Raw genomic sequence first — 19,884 nt, forward strand, 5'->3', positions numbered from 1 at the left:
ACTAATTTCAATTTTAACCTACCGGACTTCAACCCACCATTTAATTTTCTCCCAATTCTTCTCCATTTGAGTCCGGCGACCAGGGCTCTGCCCTCTGTGCCTCGCCGGATCTGGATGCCGGATCTGTGCCTCGCCGCTCGTTTTCCGGTGACTAGGGCTCTGCCCTCTCCTGGCTTCCATCTACAAAGAGACTCTCGGCTCTCTCTCTCTCTCTCTCTGCGCCTCCACCCTCACCTTCTCCTCCGTCGCCTTCTCTCTGCTAGATGCTGGATCTGTCACTTCTCTCCCTCCGCCGCCCGTATTCGCCTCTCTCTCTTCCTTCTGCTAAACTCCGGTGCTCAGTGAAGCCACGACCGCCTCTCCTTCCACTCACAAATCCAGCACAGAGCCACCGCCATCGTCACCAACAGCAGCTCCCTCTCCCCTCTCCTCGGTCGAGCGACAGCAGTTCTTGTCGCCGCCCTCGGTCGCCCTTTTCCTCCCTCTGATCTCCTCCGCCTCTCACCTCTGATCTCCCCTGCCTCTGCAAAACCCTAACCCCTAATTTGGGTTGCAGATTTGGTTGAGAGAAATCGTTTGATTTCTGAGTTCGATTTGGGGCGAAGGAACAGCAACCCAATTTCTGCAATTTCGCCCAAATTTCTGCAAATCGCCCAATTTCTGAAAATTTATGTTCATTTAAGAATTTTAGTTTTTTGTAATTTCAATTTTTCATTTTCAGAATTTTAATTATTTAGGAATTTTTCATTTTCATTAGAATCATCAAATATTAACAATCCCTTAATCACAAATTTAAATATGTGGACCACACTCTTTATTCTACTTACTTCATTCTTCTTAATCTCCGTGCCGAAAAGAAACGGGACATGAATAGCGGGACGAAGGGAGTATTATTTTAAAAGTAGGGGAAGTGTATTTAATTTGAAATTTAAAAGATTTTTTTTAAAGTCTAGAGGTAATCAATTCAGATTTTAAGAACTCTTTAAAAATTTGTTGGTATTCAATTATGACTTATAAATATCCATTGAAATCTCGTGATATTAAAAATTTGTAGGATTTTAATATGTCATGGACTCTATAGGATTCTAATGCCTTACACTATAAATACAAAATCCCTCTAGAAATCTCACATCTACGTAAAAGATTTCGACATCCTCTCTCCATCGTCAACAAGAAAAAGAAAAGAGATATCAGCTATGTCAAAATTTTCAGCTATTTTCGTTCTCTCTTTTTTTTTTCTCTCAAATATTGTCGTTCTTTTTTCTCTCAGTTTTTTTTTTTTTTTTTGCTTTCTTCTCTCAAACATTGACTATCGCTCTGAAATGGTCCTTCTCGTTCTGGAATGGTCGTTCTGGTATGGTGCAGTGAAAGAGGGTTTTGACAGCTTTTTTGTGAATAAATATAAGGGCACTTTTTTCTCTCAATTTTTTTGCTTTTTTCCTCTCAAATATTGACCATCGTTTTGGAATGGTACGGTGAAAGAGAATTTTAGCAGTTTTTTGTGAATAAATATAAGGACACTTCTCAATCACATATATTATTTGCCAAAAAAATTGGTCCATTAGCCAAATCTTTTTTTTTTCAATATATATTTATAAGATTAACTAATCTATATATACATATAAAAGCTAAATCAATTTCTCGTCAAATTATCAAAAATTTCCGTCAAAATTTTATAAAGTCTATGAAAATAGAGATAATCAATCCAACAGAATCTACTAATCTCTGCATAGAATTAAAACAATCCATAAAATTAACAGAATCTACATATTAAAAAAAAAATGTTAAAATCTTTTAAATTCTGAATTGAATACACCCCCTAAGTATAGAAAGAGAGAATAGTGGGTGGACTCATTAATTCTCTTTAACCATTCGCCAAAAAAAGAATGAGACATTTGTCATGAAACATCTCATTATGAAAATCGAGACATTTATAATGGAACGGAGAGAGTACTATTTTTTATTTGTCTATGAATAATTGCTCAAAAATAACTAGTATGCTACATTGGAGGGATGATCTCATAATTAAAAGATTTTAAAATTTTGAATTTTATGAATGCTCTATACACAATGACTTTTTATATTTTTGAAGCGGGACTTTATATTTTTGAAGCAGGGCTATACACCATAATTAATAGCATAATTCTATTCATGATTTTTATCTTACTCGCTATAGTCCGTCATATAAAATAATAATAAAAAATATAAAAATTTATTATTTTAACCTTTAATTCATAGCATCTACAATAAATATAATTTTTTTATAGTCAAATTATACAGCTCTCAATCAACAAAATCCTCCTTCCACTTTTTCCTTAATCTACCGACATTGCCTCCTTCTATTCCGACGAAGGTCGTCGCCGCTACGGTCATCACAACCGCCGCCTCTCCTTCTCTCCCTTTAACACTACTTCTCTCACGACCTAGAACAAGCACGCACACAAAGAGAGGCCGCCCCACTCTTCGTCTTAAATCCATCACACCGCCACCGCTCCCTTCAGATGTCTAGCCAACAATAGTGGCAGGGATGTGGCCGCCGTCGCTCAAAGCCTCCTCGCCTCTCGTTTTCTGACCTCTTTCATCACTCTTTGAAACTTTAGATTCCAAAAAATTTCGCTGCATCCTCCCTCGATTTTCGGCGACTGCTTTCACCTTCAATTTCAACGAAGGCCATCGCCTTCACCCTCGCACTGCTGAACAACAACAACGACCAAAAATAGTGGAATAAGGGTCCCACTTTTTATGTGAGCGTTAAAATAATTAAAGTGGAGCAAAGGTCCCACCTACTTTTGCTAAAAATAGAAATGAATATTAAAATGTGGGACTACCAATAAAGGAATGTTGGATACTAAAAGTTGGGGCGGATGGAGTATTAGTTACTCCCTCCGTCCACTAATTCAAGGCCTACTTTCCTTTTTGGTCCGTCCACCAACTCAAGGCCTATCTATTTTTAGTAAGTTTTATTCATATTTTAATTGGTGGGTCCCAATAAACAATACACATTTTCTCCACTCAACTAATAAACAATACACTTTGTGGGCCCATTTCTCCATTCAACCAATAAACAATATATTTTGTGGGACCCTTTCTCCACTCATCTAATAAAAATATTCTTTTTCTTAAAACCCGTGTTTTTTCTTGTAGGCCTTGAATTAGTGGACGGATGGAGTATTTTTTAAAAAATAAATTTTTAAGCCCCACTAGCTTGAAATTCGTATTTATTTTATTACAAATATAATATTATCAAGAGACATATATTAATTTTAAAAAAAAATCGAGCCCGACTAGCCCGAAATCTGAATCTTTAGGATTAGGGTTGAAAAATTTTAACCTGAAATTTTTTTAATTCGATTAGCCTGATAATTCGAAAGGGCTAGTCCGAAACTCGGAAGATTGACCCAATTGACATCCCTAACTACAGTTAGTAAAATGGGATTGTGAATACATTACCCTTTATTTAAATGGACACGGTTTAATAGAATTACGGGTGATTCTATTCATAGCCCCCATTTTACTTATGTAGCCCCCTATTTAATACTATAATAATTATAAATTTACTAATTTACCCTCTAAATTATAGCCTTTAAATGGAATATAATTCTCCTTTCAGTATTAAATATGCGTGTATAGTCAGCCCCAAGAAAGCCCCTTTTCTTCTTCCTCAATCTACATTGCTGCCTTCTTCTATTCCAGCGCAAGTCGCTGACGCCACTTCAATCACCACCACCGACGCCTCTCCTTTTAGTTTTTCTATTCCAGCGCAAGTCTCCCCCTTTTTTTTTACTATTCCTTATTAGTTTCTCTGTTGATTGCTCATATGTATAGTTTCATCAGCCTTAAAAATGTTGCTCGATTTGAGTAAGAATTGAACTCTGCTTTGGACTCTTAGACCGGACTGGTTTAGTGTGACTGTGTGAGGTGATTGAATTGAAGGACCTGATTCTTGGTGGTGGATCTTATATAGAGGAGGATCTTCATCATCGAAATTGTTTTCATTGATCAGTGATTGTTTTAAAATTATTTTTTAAATTTTGGGGATCTTGATTGAATCTCTGTAAATATATGTTCAAAGAAATAGCATTGTTTCCTAATGACTCTTCCAATTAAATTGGTTATTATTTCAACGGTAAAATCGCCATGCTATAATTGCTTGTAATTTAAGCAGAGGTTTAAAATTAAAAATGGTAGAAGTGGGAGCATTTCATGAAGCACCAATTATATTCGCTTGTTGACTATTTTAGATGGTCATCTTTGCAAACTGAAGCTTAAATGTTGATGGAAAAGGAGTGCTTCACTGTTCAATTTTTCAAGAAAAGGAGAGGCGCCGGTGGTGGTGATTGAAGCGGCGCCGATGACTTGCGCTGGAATAGAATAAGGCAGCTGTGTAGATTGAGGAAGAAGAAGAGGGGGTTTCTTGGGGCTATAGCCTATACACACATATTCAATATTGAAAAGAGAAAAAATGAGGCTGTGAAAAGAGAAAAAATGGGGGCTATACACGCATATTTCATTTACGGGCTATAGTTTAGACGGTAAATTAGTAAATTTGTAATTATTATATTATATAGGAGGCTACATGGAGTAAAATGAGGGTTGTGAATAGAATCACCCTATAATTACCCTCGTTAAATTACTTAGGAGCCTCTCAAAAAAAAAAACGTAGGTGTGGATTACGGCCCAGCCTGAAATGTCCAGGTGAGATAAGGCCATGGACTCGGGCTAGCCCAAAAAGCCCGCGTCTTGGATGGGCTTGCACATCTACATCCACAACAATTAATTTTCGGTGACTCCACTCCAATCTAGCATTTTCTCCAAAAACTTTAAATCATTATCCTCAACAATATATCTCCAAAAACACTACTAGCTGATCTTCGTCACTATGCACATTCCCGCTTCTAATTTCTTGCCCCCTCTCTGTACACAGTATATTAGTGTATTCGGGAAAGTAAAATAGACAAGAGAAGAAGAAAAATAAAGAAAGAATATATAAACCATTCATATATTTATATATATATCATGATATCCCCTAACACACAAATTAAGATACAAAAATCAGCCAACAGAACTGGCTGTAGTAGAGTCACTACTAATCCACGTATCCGTAACAGCAGTAGGCGACGACTGATAAATCCTACTCTTGAGCAACACGACCTCATCCGTCTCCGGCGACGGCGGTATCTTCCCTTGCAAATCACGAGCACCCCCTTTGACCTGATCGAAGTCGCAATCCCCCCCAGTGTGAATATCGTGCAGAAACGCCACCACCTCCTCCATGGATGGCCTCATATCCTTGTCGAGCTGCAGGCACCGGAATGCCAGCTCCGCCACCGACGTGGTCATCCTGGTGGCCTCCGCGTCGGAGTTGTACCCCGTGAAAGGATCAATCAGCTCGTCAAAGGCGCACCTCTGAATCTTGTTGACGGCGAGGCTGGCCAGGTTGATCTCGTGCTTATGCCTGCTTATGTCGACGGCCGGCATGGACGAGATGAGCTCGATCAGCACCACTCCGAAGCTGTACACATCGCTCTTGTCCGTCAGCTGGTAGCACTGGTGGTACTCCGGGTCCACGTACCCCGGGGTGCCCTGCGGCGCCGTCGAGATGTGGGTCACGTCGATCGGGAACAGCCTCGACAGCCCGAAATCCGCTACTTTGACGGAGAAGTTGCTGTCTAGCAGAATGTTGTTGGTCTTCACATCGCGGTGGATTATGTCGGACTTGTGTAGATAGGCCAGCGCCGTGGCCGTCTCTCTAGCAATGCTCATCCTCACGCCCCACGTCAGGGGCGCCTCGCTGGCCCTCTCGCCGTGGAGGTGGTCCGCCACAGTGCCGTTGGGGATGTACTCGTACACGAGGAGGAGCTCGCGGCTCCGCCTCGAGGTGCAGCCGTAGAGGGACACCAGGTTGGGGTGCCTCAAACTGGTGAGGATCTTGATCTCGTTCAGGAACTGCTCCACTCGTCGGTAGTTGTGCTCGTAGAGGCGCTTGATCGCGACTTCCCTGCCGTCGCGGAGCTTGCCTGCCCACGCTCTTGTTATAGAAGATGTATTGCTGAAGATGTGTGTTTTTGAGATGAGGTGTGCTTACCGTAGTAGACGGTGCCGAAGCCTCCATCTCCCAGTTCTTTAGATGGGTCGAAGTTGCCGGTGGCGTCCACCAGCTCTGTGTAGGAGAAGATAGGAACGCCGAAGTTGAAGCTTCCATCTTCGATATCCGATTTTGAGGAGGGATCGTAGGAAAGGTTTCTTGAGAGAAGGTAGGCGCCACCCAACTTTTTCTTTCGTAACCAAAATATGCAGCCGCCAAGCAAGACAAGGATTGCAACTCCAGGTATCACTGATTATCATAAATTAAGTTATATTGCAGAATTTCTGTGCTTTTAATCAATGTGAGAGCGAGAGTGAAGATCATCTTACATGAAGCTAATAATATCACCGTCAACCTATTTCCTGCAATCACAATTTAAACAGACAAACCATTTTTGGTAGTTAGATTAGGTCAAACAACGGAACAAGGCATAAGTTTAGACATGTAGAACACATAATCTGTTGGGATTAGAGCCAAAAACTTCCACGCGCAACAAAAGCTGCTGGCAATGGCATACAATACCTTTTTTGCAGTAGAATTGGTTATTGTTGGCAGTAAGGCACTGGCCTCCTCCATGGAAACAACTAAGGCATTCTTCAGAAACAGTCCATTCTAGACTAAAGTTAGCAGTTATCATATTGAACAAATCATCCGAGTCTCCACTAGAATTCAGAGGTAGCTGCACCAGTGAACACTCTCGAGGAAATTCAATTTTCTCGGAAGCAGAATCATCAGCTGTTGGGATTCTATAGTACACGGTGGAGATACAATCTATCTTGTTATAGTTTTCGAAATGTTCATCTAATTGAGATTTGTTAGTATCAGGTTGGGCGAAGCAGGGGAACAAGGTGAGATTAGGAGAGAATGAGATTGAAATAGAAGGAGATCGAAGCATAGATTGATTCATGAAAGTAAAGCAGCTTCGGTTCTTCAGTTGAGCTTCAAGCTGAAAATCAGAAATCAAGATTTTGTTTGGTGTGTTACTCTCCAAAATATAATAACCAAGATTTCCACCACCTAAATGAATTACTGGATATGGAGGATGGGAATCACAACCATCAACGGTGATCAATCCGCAGCCCGAATTATCAGCTTTAGTAAATGGAAAACTCAGACTGTAATTTCCACACGGAAAGGATTCTTGGCATTTGGAATGAGCAGCTTTGAAGAGAAGAAGATGAAAAGGGAGAAAGAAAAGCAAGAGCGCGATGACATGATCCATGTAAAAAAAAATGAAGCTTAATTTGAAAGAGAAATGGAAACTAGTTATGTCTTGATCTACTTGTGTTTAATTTTTCTAGTTTGGTTCTGACAATTCAATTGTTTCGATCAAACACGTTAATGGACTATGGTGAAGAAATTTTGTAGGAGACTTTTGGATAGATATTTTACTTTCTTTGTATTTAAAAATTCGTAAACAGTGGGTGTTGAAATGGTCTTGGAGGTGAACCAATAACGCAGAACTTTCCGACTTTCCCCCACTATGTAGTTGACTAGCACTGCTATCCAAACGGCGCCGTTTTGACGCCTCTTTCTTAATACCCGACTTTTCGCCCTTTCAAGGTTAAAACATTCTCTTTAAATCGCAGCCAATCAGAAAGCAAGCCCTAAATTCCTGTCGAGTGGAGTATATAATAATCTTGTAATTTGCACAACCAATTTCCAGTAAACCTGCCCTAAATTTCTAGCAGAGTATATAATCAATCCTAACAAGAAAATAATTCAACCTTAGCAATAATTAAGTATAGTGGTTTTAATCTATTTGTTTTTTTCTAATCCTTTGCATTAGTCAGCAAAAAATCCCTGTTCTATAGTAGACTTGGATTACGTAGAAAATACACAGATTTCTTATCTTGGTTGACTCTTCCTAGGCTGAAACTTTGCACCTTACAAATCCCTCCATACTTTTCTTCAGATCGATTTCTCGTCTGTATCACGGATACAAACGAGAAGGAATAAAATTCAAGTAGTTGACGCATGATATAATTCAACTTCTTGCATGTAACACGAATTCTAGTAGCTGCAAATTATATACATATTGGATTTGTACGTCATAAAGCAGCTAAGCTAAGGGGTTTGTCGTCGTAAAAGAAACTACAATGGTACCTCTTATGCAGAGGAATTCATTCGTGCTGTTATGATCCACCATGCACTCTAGAATAAACTCAGCAGTCAATGGATTAAACCAGTTGGTGGGTGTCTCGCTTACTAGAATCTATAATTTGCAGGAATACTACTTTCCAAAGCCCATTCAAACTTTGATTGGAGGGGGAAATGATATCCACACTGGAAGGATTCTGGGCATTTGATTGGTAGAAGAAGAAGAAGAGGCCATGATTTCAATTGCTCCCTGATAACTATATCAGAATTGATAAGATATAGTGGAATTCATGCTTTGTTGTGTTTACTTTTCAAGCCCGTCAGACACGGAACACTTGAGTTTGATGTTACACAGCCCCAAATTAATTTTCATATTTTAACAGTGATGGACCCTAATCAAGAGCTGCACGAGTACTCTCCTAACCCACACATAGATTTTGTATAGAATGCAAGTAGATAACATACATATATAGTATTAATACTACAATTGCAGCCCCAACTCACAGCTTATGTTAAAAAATAATGCAGCTGCTCTGTAATAAATACCTCTAAATTTGCTGCAGTACAACTGATTCTGGTTGTTAGTAAGACACTGCCCTCCTCCGCTGTAGCATTTATAGCAATGTTGAGAAACATTCCACTCTAAAGTGAAATTAGCAGTCAAGAGATGTAATAGTTCGGTTGAGTTGTTGTCGGACTTGATAGGTCGTTGAGTCAACAAACAATCTCGAGGAATAGGCCGAGCATGATGAGGAGGTGCCGGGATTTGATAGTACAAGGTGGAGATATTACAGCTTAAGCTGCGATAGCTTTGGAAATAATCCTGGATTTCATTAAGAGGAGTTCGATTGTGGCATGCGAAGAAGATGAGCTTAGGAGAGATTGTAAAAGAAACAAAAGGAGACTGAGGCAGGGACAGATTTCTGAAAGTAAGACACGGGGATGATCGCAATGGTTCTTGAAGCAGGCTGTGGTGAATTAAGAATCTATTTGTGGATGTCTTTCCTACAATATGATATGGAGCTGTTGGAGGTTCTGAGCGTAATATTGGATGTCCAGTATGGGAATCACAGCCATCAACTATGAACAATCCGCAATCGGGATCACTACTAATTGTGAAGGGAAATTCTAGAGAGAAGTTTCTACAGGCATAGGATTTTGGGCATTTGGAATGAGCTTTGAGTAGAAGAAGAACAAGGCATAGCAACAACATTAACATATGCTTGCCAACACCCATATATACTCTCTTTCTCTCTCTCTCTAGAGACTTGTATATGTCTTGTGTTGATTTCTTTAGTTTTGAGTTGTGTTAAATATTGATATATTGAATCCATCAAGTCATTGGCTCCATACATCACGCTAATTGACTTGGTCTTCCTTGTAATATAGATATTAAATCTACATAGATTGGTGGAATGTGAGGCACAACTTCTCCTATTCTACACTTCAGTTGACTAGCATTTACATACACTTCAAGACCAGCCTATTCGGTAATGTGAATAAGCTAATAAACTAAAGTGAATGGGAACGAGAACGAGAACGAATGTCATCAATTTTTTCTTAGGTCGAGTTCGTTGTTCCATTTGAGGCCACTTATTTTCTCTTAATTAGCTGATAGCAACTTCAATTGAAAATTGGGGTGCACAAGGCCCACTCTTCCATCATACAAGCGAAGATGATAAAAATGAAATCTAGATTCACATCAGATATTGTGAATCAGTTCAGTCCTGACATACCACATAATTAGCAAATTGATTATCTCCCTTCAAACATGTCATAGATTTGGCTGTAAGAATCTGAACTCAGCTTAATTTGGGCACAAAGATTATGGATATTTCTTTTGGGATTGACAAATTTTGTTTCAGGCTAAACTAAAACACAGTCTAGCTTGAACATATACTGATATTCTTACATCTACTTAAGTACAGACATTCTTGCTACTTACCCTTTTAACCCCACCCTTTCTATTTCTGGCTGATCCAAAAATAAAAACACAGGCAAGAACTAAGTAAAACATCAAGTATAGACATGTACTCACTTTGTCCCACTAATAATGGCTCAAACATCACTTTATAGTGTTCCACTATTAATGCCTCAAAATCCACTTTATGTCTTAAAATAAGAGGGTTCTTTACTTTGTAGCTTTAAACAATAATTCTTTATATGCGTGCCCAAAACACTTGAGTCATACTAGTATACTAAAATCCTGCCCTGCCTTAAATATATAATCAAGCCTACCTAGTTTTAGCAAAATCAAAGAAGAATTCATTCTTGTTGATAGAGAGACGCTGCCCTTCTCGACGATGGAACATAACATTCTTCCAAAACATGCCACTGGATAGTCAATTTGGAGTAAACAGATAACACAGAATCTTTGTTTGCCTTTATAAGGAGTTGAGTATCTACATTTAGGATCAAAGTTGGCTAAGAACAATCCAAATTTCTAAATTGTTGATATGAGAGAAGGGAAATTCGATGGAGAAGTTTCCGCAGGAGTAGGATTTAGAGGGTGTTTGGAATCAGCTTTGAGCAGAGAAGATGGCTAAGGAAACAACATTTTAAAAATGTTTCAAACAAACTTGCATAATTTACACGACTTTGATGATCGAATTCAGTTTGGTTGCAGCAGCGGCGGACGAAGACTAAATATTCTTTTACTAACAAAGGGTGTTAAAATAGAAAAATTCGGATGAAATACCGATGACAACGCCGGAGTGCGTTGGCGTTCTTATAAAAAATGTTCTATAAATGTTGTAATTGACAGCATTTGTTGTGAAGAATCTAAAAGCGTCTATATATTCCAGATATGATCTTAATTTGTGATGATAGCAACCTAAGCAAAGGTAATTTCATGAAACAATAACTGGCTGAGTCTCTTAACAAAATACCTGCTGTTTTGCTTTTGCAGTAAAAGTCATTTTGGTTGTCTGCAAGACATTCCCCTCCTCTGCGGTAGCATTCATTACAATCTTCAGACACATTCCACTCTAAACTGTAATTAGCACTCAACAGCTTTAATAATTGAGTTGAGTTTTCATCAGACTTGATAGGCAGTTGAGCCAAGGAGCAAACTTCAGGAATCTTCGGAGCATGCTCCTGAGTTGCCGGAGTTTTATAGTACAAAGTGGAGGCTTCACAGTGTTGGCGGCGATACGTTTGGAAGTAATCTTGGATTTGATCGTTGCTAGTTTTATTGAAGCATTGGAAGAAGGTGATGTTAGGCGAGATTGTGAATGAAACTGAGGGGGATTGAGGCAGAGACACATTTAAGAAAGAATAGCACGACTCGGGTGATCCCAATAATGTCTCAAGCAAGAAATCGTGGATTAAGAGTTTGTTTTGTGATGGCTGGCCTAGAATATATTTGGCTGAGGTTGAAGCTCCTATGTATAATCTTGGATGTCTTTCTCTAGATGAAGATTCACAGCCAGCAACCCTGAACAATCCGCACTGGGGATCATCAATATAGGTGAAGGGAAATTGTAAGGTGAAGTTTCTGCAAGTGTAGGACTTTTGGCATTTGGAATCAGCTTGGAGCAGAAGAAGATGCCACAACACCAGCAGTAACACATCTTTGCCAACGCCCATTCTCTCTCTCACCTCTCTCTCTCTTGCTTGATTAATTCTGTTAAATATAGGCATCATCCTTTAATCAACTCATTGACTCCATCCATTAACCAATTGACTTGGAAATTTTGCTACAAAATACCCCTAGCTAGTTGTAATATACGACTTTTGAACTGTCTTCTAGTATGATTTAACACTTTGAATTGGTCAGTTTCTACACTTCACTCGCCCAAGACTTCAAACACACTTCTTCTCATGTTAAAAAATCCTAATGAGGAAAAGTCCAAGATGAAGAATTCCACCACCAATATTTAAATCGGGTTCATGTCACAGTACTTAATAGTACACTTTAATCGATGTTCTATTTCAGGCCTCGAATTTTCTAGTCTTGATTCAAACATTAAGTTATCCATAAAGTTGGCTTTTCCCTTTGCTGATAGCAACTTGGGTTGAAAATTTGGTTGGGCGGCCACACTCTTTCCACACAAAAAACAAAATTTCATAAGCGAAGTTAATACGAATGAAATCAATGTGTGATTCATCGAAAACTTTCGTTTCAATATAGTATTAAGCAATAATGCATTGTTCCCGCTAAGTACATATAGTTGTTTTATTTTAATTATCCTAACATGAAGGCTGGTCTTATAATAAGTATAAAAATCTAGATTTGCAAGTACTATATTTTAAGCAACATATGAAACGAAGATGAAGCATTACCTTTACCTGGATTGGTTTTGCAGTAGAACTCATTGCTTTCGGATGTGAAACATTGCCCTCCTCGATCATAATAACATTCATAACAATCTTGAGACACGTGCCATTCTAGAGTGAAATTTGGACTTAACAGATTGATGAGGTCGGCGGGAAATACTTGGTTAGACCTCAAAGGCATTTGATTCACTGTACATCCTGATCCCGGAAGAACATCATCAATATGTGCAGGAGCTTCTTCAGTGGCTTCAGCTTTATAGTAAATGGTCATTATATCACAGCTGCTATTCTTGTACTGCACGAAGTAATCTCTGACATCTTTACTTGGATTGTAGCAGTTGAAGAAGGTGATATTAGGGGAATATGTGAAGGAAACGAAAGGAGATTTTGGTAGAGATACGTTTGAGAAGGAGAGACAGCTGCTTCCATTGATGTAGTTTTGTAGCACGGAATCGTGGATCAAGAGCTTGCTATCCGATACCTTCTCCAGCAGATTCATGGGATACTCTCGTAGATAAATTAATGGATTTTCATGTTCTAAACTGCAGTTGACTGAGAACAATCCACATTTGGAATGAGTAATATCGGTGAAGGGGAATTCGATGGAGTAATTTCTGCAGGGGTACGATTTTTGGCATTTCGAATCAGCTTTGAGCACAAGAAAACAGCTGAGGAAAAGGAGTGAGTAGAGATTTTTTATAGGAGCAGGAGCCATCTTTTTTGTTATGGATCAAAACAATAGTAATGGAGTTTTCTGCCCGTTTTGTTCCTTATTTTATTTATTTCTACATTAGGACAAAGTCGTTAACTTTGTCTAACACGCCACGTTGACTCGAGTTGGAAATTTGTGGTGGAAATGGAATACAAGACTGCACTTTGCAAAAAGTGGCATACTTTTTGGTATTCAACCTTTAGCTGAGAACTGCATTAAATCCTCCTATGCCCAATTGAGTTGAAAAAAAAGCACAAGTATAAAAAATATCTAGATGTGTTAGAAAAGGTCTGTGTGGCCCGGTTTTTGGTTGGGCTGGGCCAAAATTATATATTTAGGCCCCATCAGAAAAAGAATATGCACTAGGCCCAGTTTTTGGGTTGAGTTGGGCCATGCGTTTTTAAGGTCCAAGAGATTTGAGTGGGCCACTGGCTAACAGGAACTCTCTCCCCACGGTCTAAAGGAACAGGCGGTCAGGCCCCAACGATTCGACAACTAATATTATCCTTTAATTGACAATCAATTATTCTTTTCTTAGATTTCCCGAAAAGAAATTACTTATTTCCTTAGATATTTACAGAAGACTTTTTTTCATTGGTAGCGCCATCGCCATATGATATTGGACACTGGGAATCAATGAGAGCAATGGAAACATGTACAGTTGCACAATCTATATTATTGCTGTTATTAATAAATTAAAATTATTAAACTACACATGAAAGTTAAAATGATTGATGGTACAATAATAGGTATATCTACAATTGTAAAATACGTATTTTTATAATAATATTATTCTATATATTAATTATTTAAGTTTATAATCTCAACGTTCTTTAGTATGTAGAAAATACTTAGCAATAAGTAATTTTAACACGTGGACAACGAATCCCAATTCAATAAGGTCTAGGGGTTCGAACAACCACAAGGAAAAAAAAAATGGGAAATCATTAATCCTCTTTAAATAATTAAAGGAAATAAGAAAGTAGTTTTAACATGTGAAAGAGATACTGGCTTAATCAAATTTTAGCATGTTGGTCAAACAAACAAAAAAGACACGTAATATTTATCACAGATGAGTAATTCTAGTAAGAAAAATATGGGTTGTTAATGTTGGCAAAGTAGTACCTTCTTCTCTGCAGTGGAATTTATTGTCGTGACTAACGCACTGCCCTCCTCGACCATAGCATGCATAGCAATCTCGAGAAACATCCCACTTTAGAGTAAACGTAGCAGTCAACTTAGCGAATAGCTCACCAGTAACTTGACTCGATTTTGTCGGTAACTGAATCAACGAACACGTAGTAGGAATACTACTATTGATCACTGAAACATATGGTGTTACGTTTCTGTAATAGACTGTGGGACTGCCTCGACAATGAACATTGTGGGTGTTATGGAAATAATCTTGGATATTTGGGTCTATAGTTTCATTCCAGCATGTAAAGAAGGTGAGATTATGGGAAAAAGTGAATGAAACAAAAGGAGATTGAGGTAGGGATATATTTTTGAAAAATGAACAACTCTTGTCAATCAAGTCCTTTTGCCGGAAATCGTCGAAAACTGTGAACTCGTTTGAAGATATATTGTTCCCTATAAAATTGTAGTGTCGGAATGTTTGAGGGCTGAGGCGAAGACGGGGCGATCCAGAACCGCAGCCATCAACGAGGAATAGCCCGCACTTGCTATTCTCGGAAAAAGGGAATTTCAAGGTCCCTAAAGACCCACACTCGAAAGATTTTGGACATATGGAATCAATTTTGGGAAACAAGAGATTGCATGAGAGTAACAAAACCAAAATCTTGGTTTTACCCATAACTAAATTAGTTTCACTCTTTCGGAAAAGGCTAAGCTCCTTATATATCAATACGGATTAATCAAGGAAGTGAGAGTATAGACCGTTTAACACTCTTATTGACTTGGAAATTAATATGTCGGTGGAAGACCTTGAATATATAGGGACTAATCAACGATATATATCGTCCCAAGTGGAGTAATATATAAGCATAACTATGTTTTTCCGTCTCCTCATAAAATTACAAGAAGAGAGCCTTGGGCACAACACGTGGATTGCTTATTTTATACCCTTATTATATGTTTTCACTTTTGGATATTTATTATCTCCTTATATGTTTTTCCGTCTCCTCATAAAATTAGCAGCACCTTAGATATGAGACTGACCTAGTCATCCATGGGTCAAAGAATTGTCCATATCCAAAGTCCAAAATCATAATTCAGAATCAGAAAAAACTCTTAGTGGACTTTTCTCTCTCTAAAGCTTTTGTATTTGTTCCATGATGACATTATGAGTAATTCGCCTAAAAGCGTTGGTTGGATTTGAAGTGGTTGCATTCCATTTAATTTGTGAATTAGGTGAGCGAATGTAGTATTAATAAGAGGTGATTAAAATGGTCGGGCGCTTGGCAGCTCTACTATTGGGAAGAGCCTTCTTTCATAGGAAGGACCCCATGCATTTTCCCACTCTCCCATACCTCCATTAGCCTACAATAGCTCTCTCTTAATTGCAGCTGCTAAACTACGGACATTCTTGGTTTTGTTCCTTAAACTAATCGAAGCTCAAAACATCCGAGATTGATCATATATTAAATATCTAAATACAGTCCAAAGTCAACTATCTAGACTAACAAAATATCATATATACGATTTATCAAAGAGATCATCCTAGGGAGGTACCATCTCTTAAGCAGTTGAAACCGCATGAAATCAAGAAGAAAAACTTATAAACCACATTGCAGTAAAATGGCATGTTCAAGAATTAATCAAGCAAGAAAAATCGCACAGAATTTGATCAAAAAACATAAATGAAACCACTAAAAAGGGAAAGAAATCAAGAAAAATCTTACTTGGTTTGCAGCTCCTAGAATGAGGGCGGTCGGGGCAGAAGCACCTAAAATGGAAAGAAGTTTCGTTAAAACCGCAGCGGCCGCCGCTTTCTTGGCAAGTACTACAATCACTAGCTGTCCAATTCATCAGAAATCCCCTCCTCAAAACCGCTGCAACATCCACAATTTCATCTTCTCTCTCATCCCCATTCAACTCCACACGTGCGACCACGTTCTCTTCGCACCTCTCCAACGCTCTCCGCAGATTCCCATTGCCACCATACATAGCCAGAGTCTCATTGTTACTTGTCTCTCTAGAGCTGTTGCAACCAACCTCGTACCTCAGCAGCTCCTCGGACACGTTCTTGCAGTCGGACAACAAATGGAAAGTTTCGCCGCCGACGTAATCGAATCTGTCGGCGGGGAGAGTCGTGTTTCTGATTCCAATTGGAGCGCAACTGCTAATCTCATCTGATAATAACGCTGCGGCATTAAACACGTGTAGCGATCGGTTGGAGTAGAATATGTCTTCAACAATATACTCGTCTTCAGACAGATGAAGTAGCGGAAGTCCGTCTCTGCAACGGATCGCGAATCCTGGGTAGCCGCAGTAAGATTCTTGAACTGTTGGGAGGAAAAATGGGAAGCTTATGCTCGGACCGCCGCCGCTGCAATTTGTCGGCGCGCAAGCTTCGTATTGGTGGTCTGCCCCACAGCAGACTTTGGATAAGATGATGAGAGAGAGTATGTAGAGCGAGAAAGTGTGGAGGTCGTTTTTTTTCATGTCTAAATCTTGATGAACAAGAATACAAGATGAAGAGAAGCTGTATATATGTTTTGTTTTTTCACTTTTTTTTTTTTCTTTTTGTTTGGAGGAGATGACTTTCAATAAGTTGGGAAAAAGTGAAGGTTGAGTGTCAGCGTGACAGCGGCTGCCTAAAATGTTAGACTATTTAGGAATTTTTATTTTTATTTTCAAAACAAATTATTGCAAATATGTCAAATTATAGAGTTGCATGAAATTGACCAATCTCATCTCTGACCTTTCTCGGCGACCGTGTTGAATTGGGAAAGTTTAATATTTAAAATCTTGGATTTAGATAAATTGGTGATTTACTGTCTTAAATAACTAGGGCGTTTTACGAAAGTATAGTTTATTTGTGCTTTTTGTGAGGGAAAAGAGGTATATATATTATGTTTATTTCGAATATTTAATTAAATAGTTCGTTATTACTTAGAATTTTTGTGGCCAGTGTGAAGCTATGGAGACATAAATGGCATTTGCAACTGGACGGGAAGAGGGCTAGGTCCATGAATCTTGTGGACGATATTGCAAGTTGTCTACTCTGATAAAGGTTTTCGAATTTAATATGATATTTGACTTATATATATATTCCTTTTTCTTTTTTCTTTTTGGGTTCTTGTTGAAGAACTTAAAATGATATATATATGTTTCAGACTTTGACGATTTGATTCCTTATTTTATTCTGTTTTTTAATAAATAATCAATTACACTAGTACCACATTAACGTAAGATTCAAGAATATAATGATAAAGATCAAACATATTGTAGTATATGTGGGGCGTTTTCTTTGAATGATTAATCTTGATGGATAAAAATAGTAAGGCTCATCTCTTACTATTTTGATGGATTGAAACTTTGAGATTTTTCAAGACCTTTGATTATTTTTATCATTTAAGTTAGCTTTACTTCATTCTTATCCCGTCAAAATAGTGAGATTGCAATAATCCTACTGTTGAGGATAAAAATACTCAATCATCTATTTTATCAATCATGCAAATAAACGCTCCTGTAGTGTATAATATCTACTCCATTATGGAAGACTGTCCATATGCAAATTTAACCAACTAAACCACATTTAATTAATTATGGAAAATATTTGTATAGATCGATGTTTTGAAATTAACATTTGTACGTTAGTTCACTTAATTTTTTTAAGGAATTGGTGGGATTATGTATAGAAATATGTTTGTTGGAGCAAAATCACAATACCAATTAGATCACTTTGAGAATTAGATATTCGTTAGAGTTAATGGACTCAATTAGCACTTCTTGGATAAGAAAAGGAAAAAATGTCCACCTAAATAAAAATATGGAAAAACTAGCCTTTTTTAATGTAAATGTACAATTATACCCTTAATACTGTTACACACTTTTTCGGAAAAGTGTGTAATAACATAAAAGTGTGTAATTGAAAAAAAAGTGTGTAACAGTGTAAAATACATTGTTACACACTTTTTCAAAAATCGTGTAATATTGTATTTTACAATGTTACACACTTTTTCTCAAAAATGTGTAATTACGTAAAAGTGTGTGATTGCGAAAAAGTGTGTAACAGTGTATTTTACACTGTTACACACTTTTTCGCTTATAAAATGTGTGTAATAGAGTATTTTATACTGTTACACACTAAAAGGGTATTTCAGTAAAAAATGCTATTATTTCCATATTTTTATTTGTATGGCTAGAATTTCCTATAACTAAAAGGTTTTGGCTAGAGTAGGGTGCTGCCTCTATTAGTTATATGTAAAAAAAAATTGTTTTTTTTTGCAGTATAATAATGTTTTTGATATATAATGAGGTAAAATCTCCCACTAACTAACTAAATCATTCTATTACATAATCCAAACACGAATTTAATGTTAGTTTTCTGGTTAGGGGGTGAGAAGATAGTGTTTTCTAGCAATGAGCTCTACAGCCCCATGACTAAAAATATAGTAATCATTTTGGTGTCAGACTAAAAATATAGCATACTCATTCGTGATTCATTATCTCAAATGAACACGTATCCTCCACAACAATTAATCAAATAGGGAAAGTAGTTTTGGCAAATTAGAAATTGCCAAAATCAGATGCCTCATCAATAGCAACGGGTTTTCCACTTGGCCCAGTCCGTGTAATGGTGCAAGTCACTTTTTGAGAATTAGAAAACGTATTTATATCATCAAATAAGTAATTTGCACATAAGTAGATCATACATCACATAAAGATAAGAAAATTATATATACATATGTAAAATTGAACCCAAGACCCCTCAATAAAGTGGTGCAAGTCATTTTTTTTTGAGGCATGGTGCAAGTCAATTTTAATCACACTTTTTCTCATTTTAGGATAATACCATTTTCAAGGGGGTAATCAATTAGTTATATAGATAGTCTTTGGTAAATTATGAGCTCTTTTGATTTATACATGTGTATATGGATAATATTTTTGAAAATTGGTCGAAAACTATTATTGAAGTATTTACGTTGAGCATTCATTTGAATAACCTATTCACTTTATTTCTTTTTTTCCCCTTCCTTCCTAATGGTAATAATTTTATTTTATTTTGTTGAAAATTCTATATATGGCTTCTGAATTTTGATGTCCACACTCTGCTCACAACTATTCTCTTTAAATTTCATCAACAAGTTAGTTTTAGACTTCGGATATAGATTAATTATGATGGCTTCCAACAGTATAGAGGACTTTGCTTTCTTCATTTATAATCCCTAACTATTGAAAAATTGCGTAAAATGTTGAAATATTTATGGTTTTTGTCATGATTCCAATATCCACCATACTACTCATAACTTTCGATGCACAGAGAACTGTAAATGGGCCGAATATTAGCTACTCGATTTAGTATACCTCAATGTGGTTACTTAGCAAGAGCTTGAAACTCACAAAGTGTATGTGCAAATTAATTTATACTTATTATAAAAGAGTTCTGTTTTATAAAATTTGATTTGTCTATTATATCTCTATTATATGTCTAATTTATGGGCATTATTATTATTATTATTATTATTATTAATATTATTATTACTCCCTCCGTTCCATTGATCTTGTCCTGTTTTTCTTTTTG

General features: G+C 37.4%; 1 protein-coding gene across 6 annotated transcripts; it reads right to left on the reverse strand.

Moving 5' to 3' along the window:
- Positions 1-4,972: 4,972 nt before the first annotated feature.
- Positions 4,973-17,045, reverse strand: LOC130986416 (LEAF RUST 10 DISEASE-RESISTANCE LOCUS RECEPTOR-LIKE PROTEIN KINASE-like 1.2). Of its 6 annotated transcripts, none has more exons than XM_057909819.1 (4): positions 16,037-17,045; positions 6,415-6,447; positions 6,086-6,334; positions 4,973-6,017 (listed from the first exon to the last, which is right to left on the reverse strand). In XM_057909819.1, the coding sequence occupies exons 1-4, from the start codon at positions 16,797-16,799 to the stop codon at positions 5,053-5,055; spliced, it is 2,010 nt and encodes a 669-aa protein (XP_057765802.1). In that variant the 5' UTR covers positions 16,800-17,045; the 3' UTR covers positions 4,973-5,052. The 6 variants fall into 6 exon arrangements, with proteins under 6 accessions (XP_057765802.1, XP_057765803.1, XP_057765804.1 ...); XM_057909820.1 differs by lacking the exon at positions 16,037-17,045 and adding an exon at positions 12,470-13,218; XM_057909821.1 differs by lacking the exon at positions 16,037-17,045 and adding an exon at positions 12,476-13,214.
- Positions 17,046-19,884: the final 2,839 nt, after the last annotated feature.

The sequence above is a fragment of the Salvia miltiorrhiza genome, chromosome 5 (assembly GCF_028751815.1).
Source record: "Salvia miltiorrhiza cultivar Shanhuang (shh) chromosome 5, IMPLAD_Smil_shh, whole genome shotgun sequence".
In the NCBI taxonomy this organism is placed as follows: Eukaryota; Viridiplantae; Streptophyta; class Magnoliopsida; order Lamiales; family Lamiaceae; genus Salvia; species Salvia miltiorrhiza.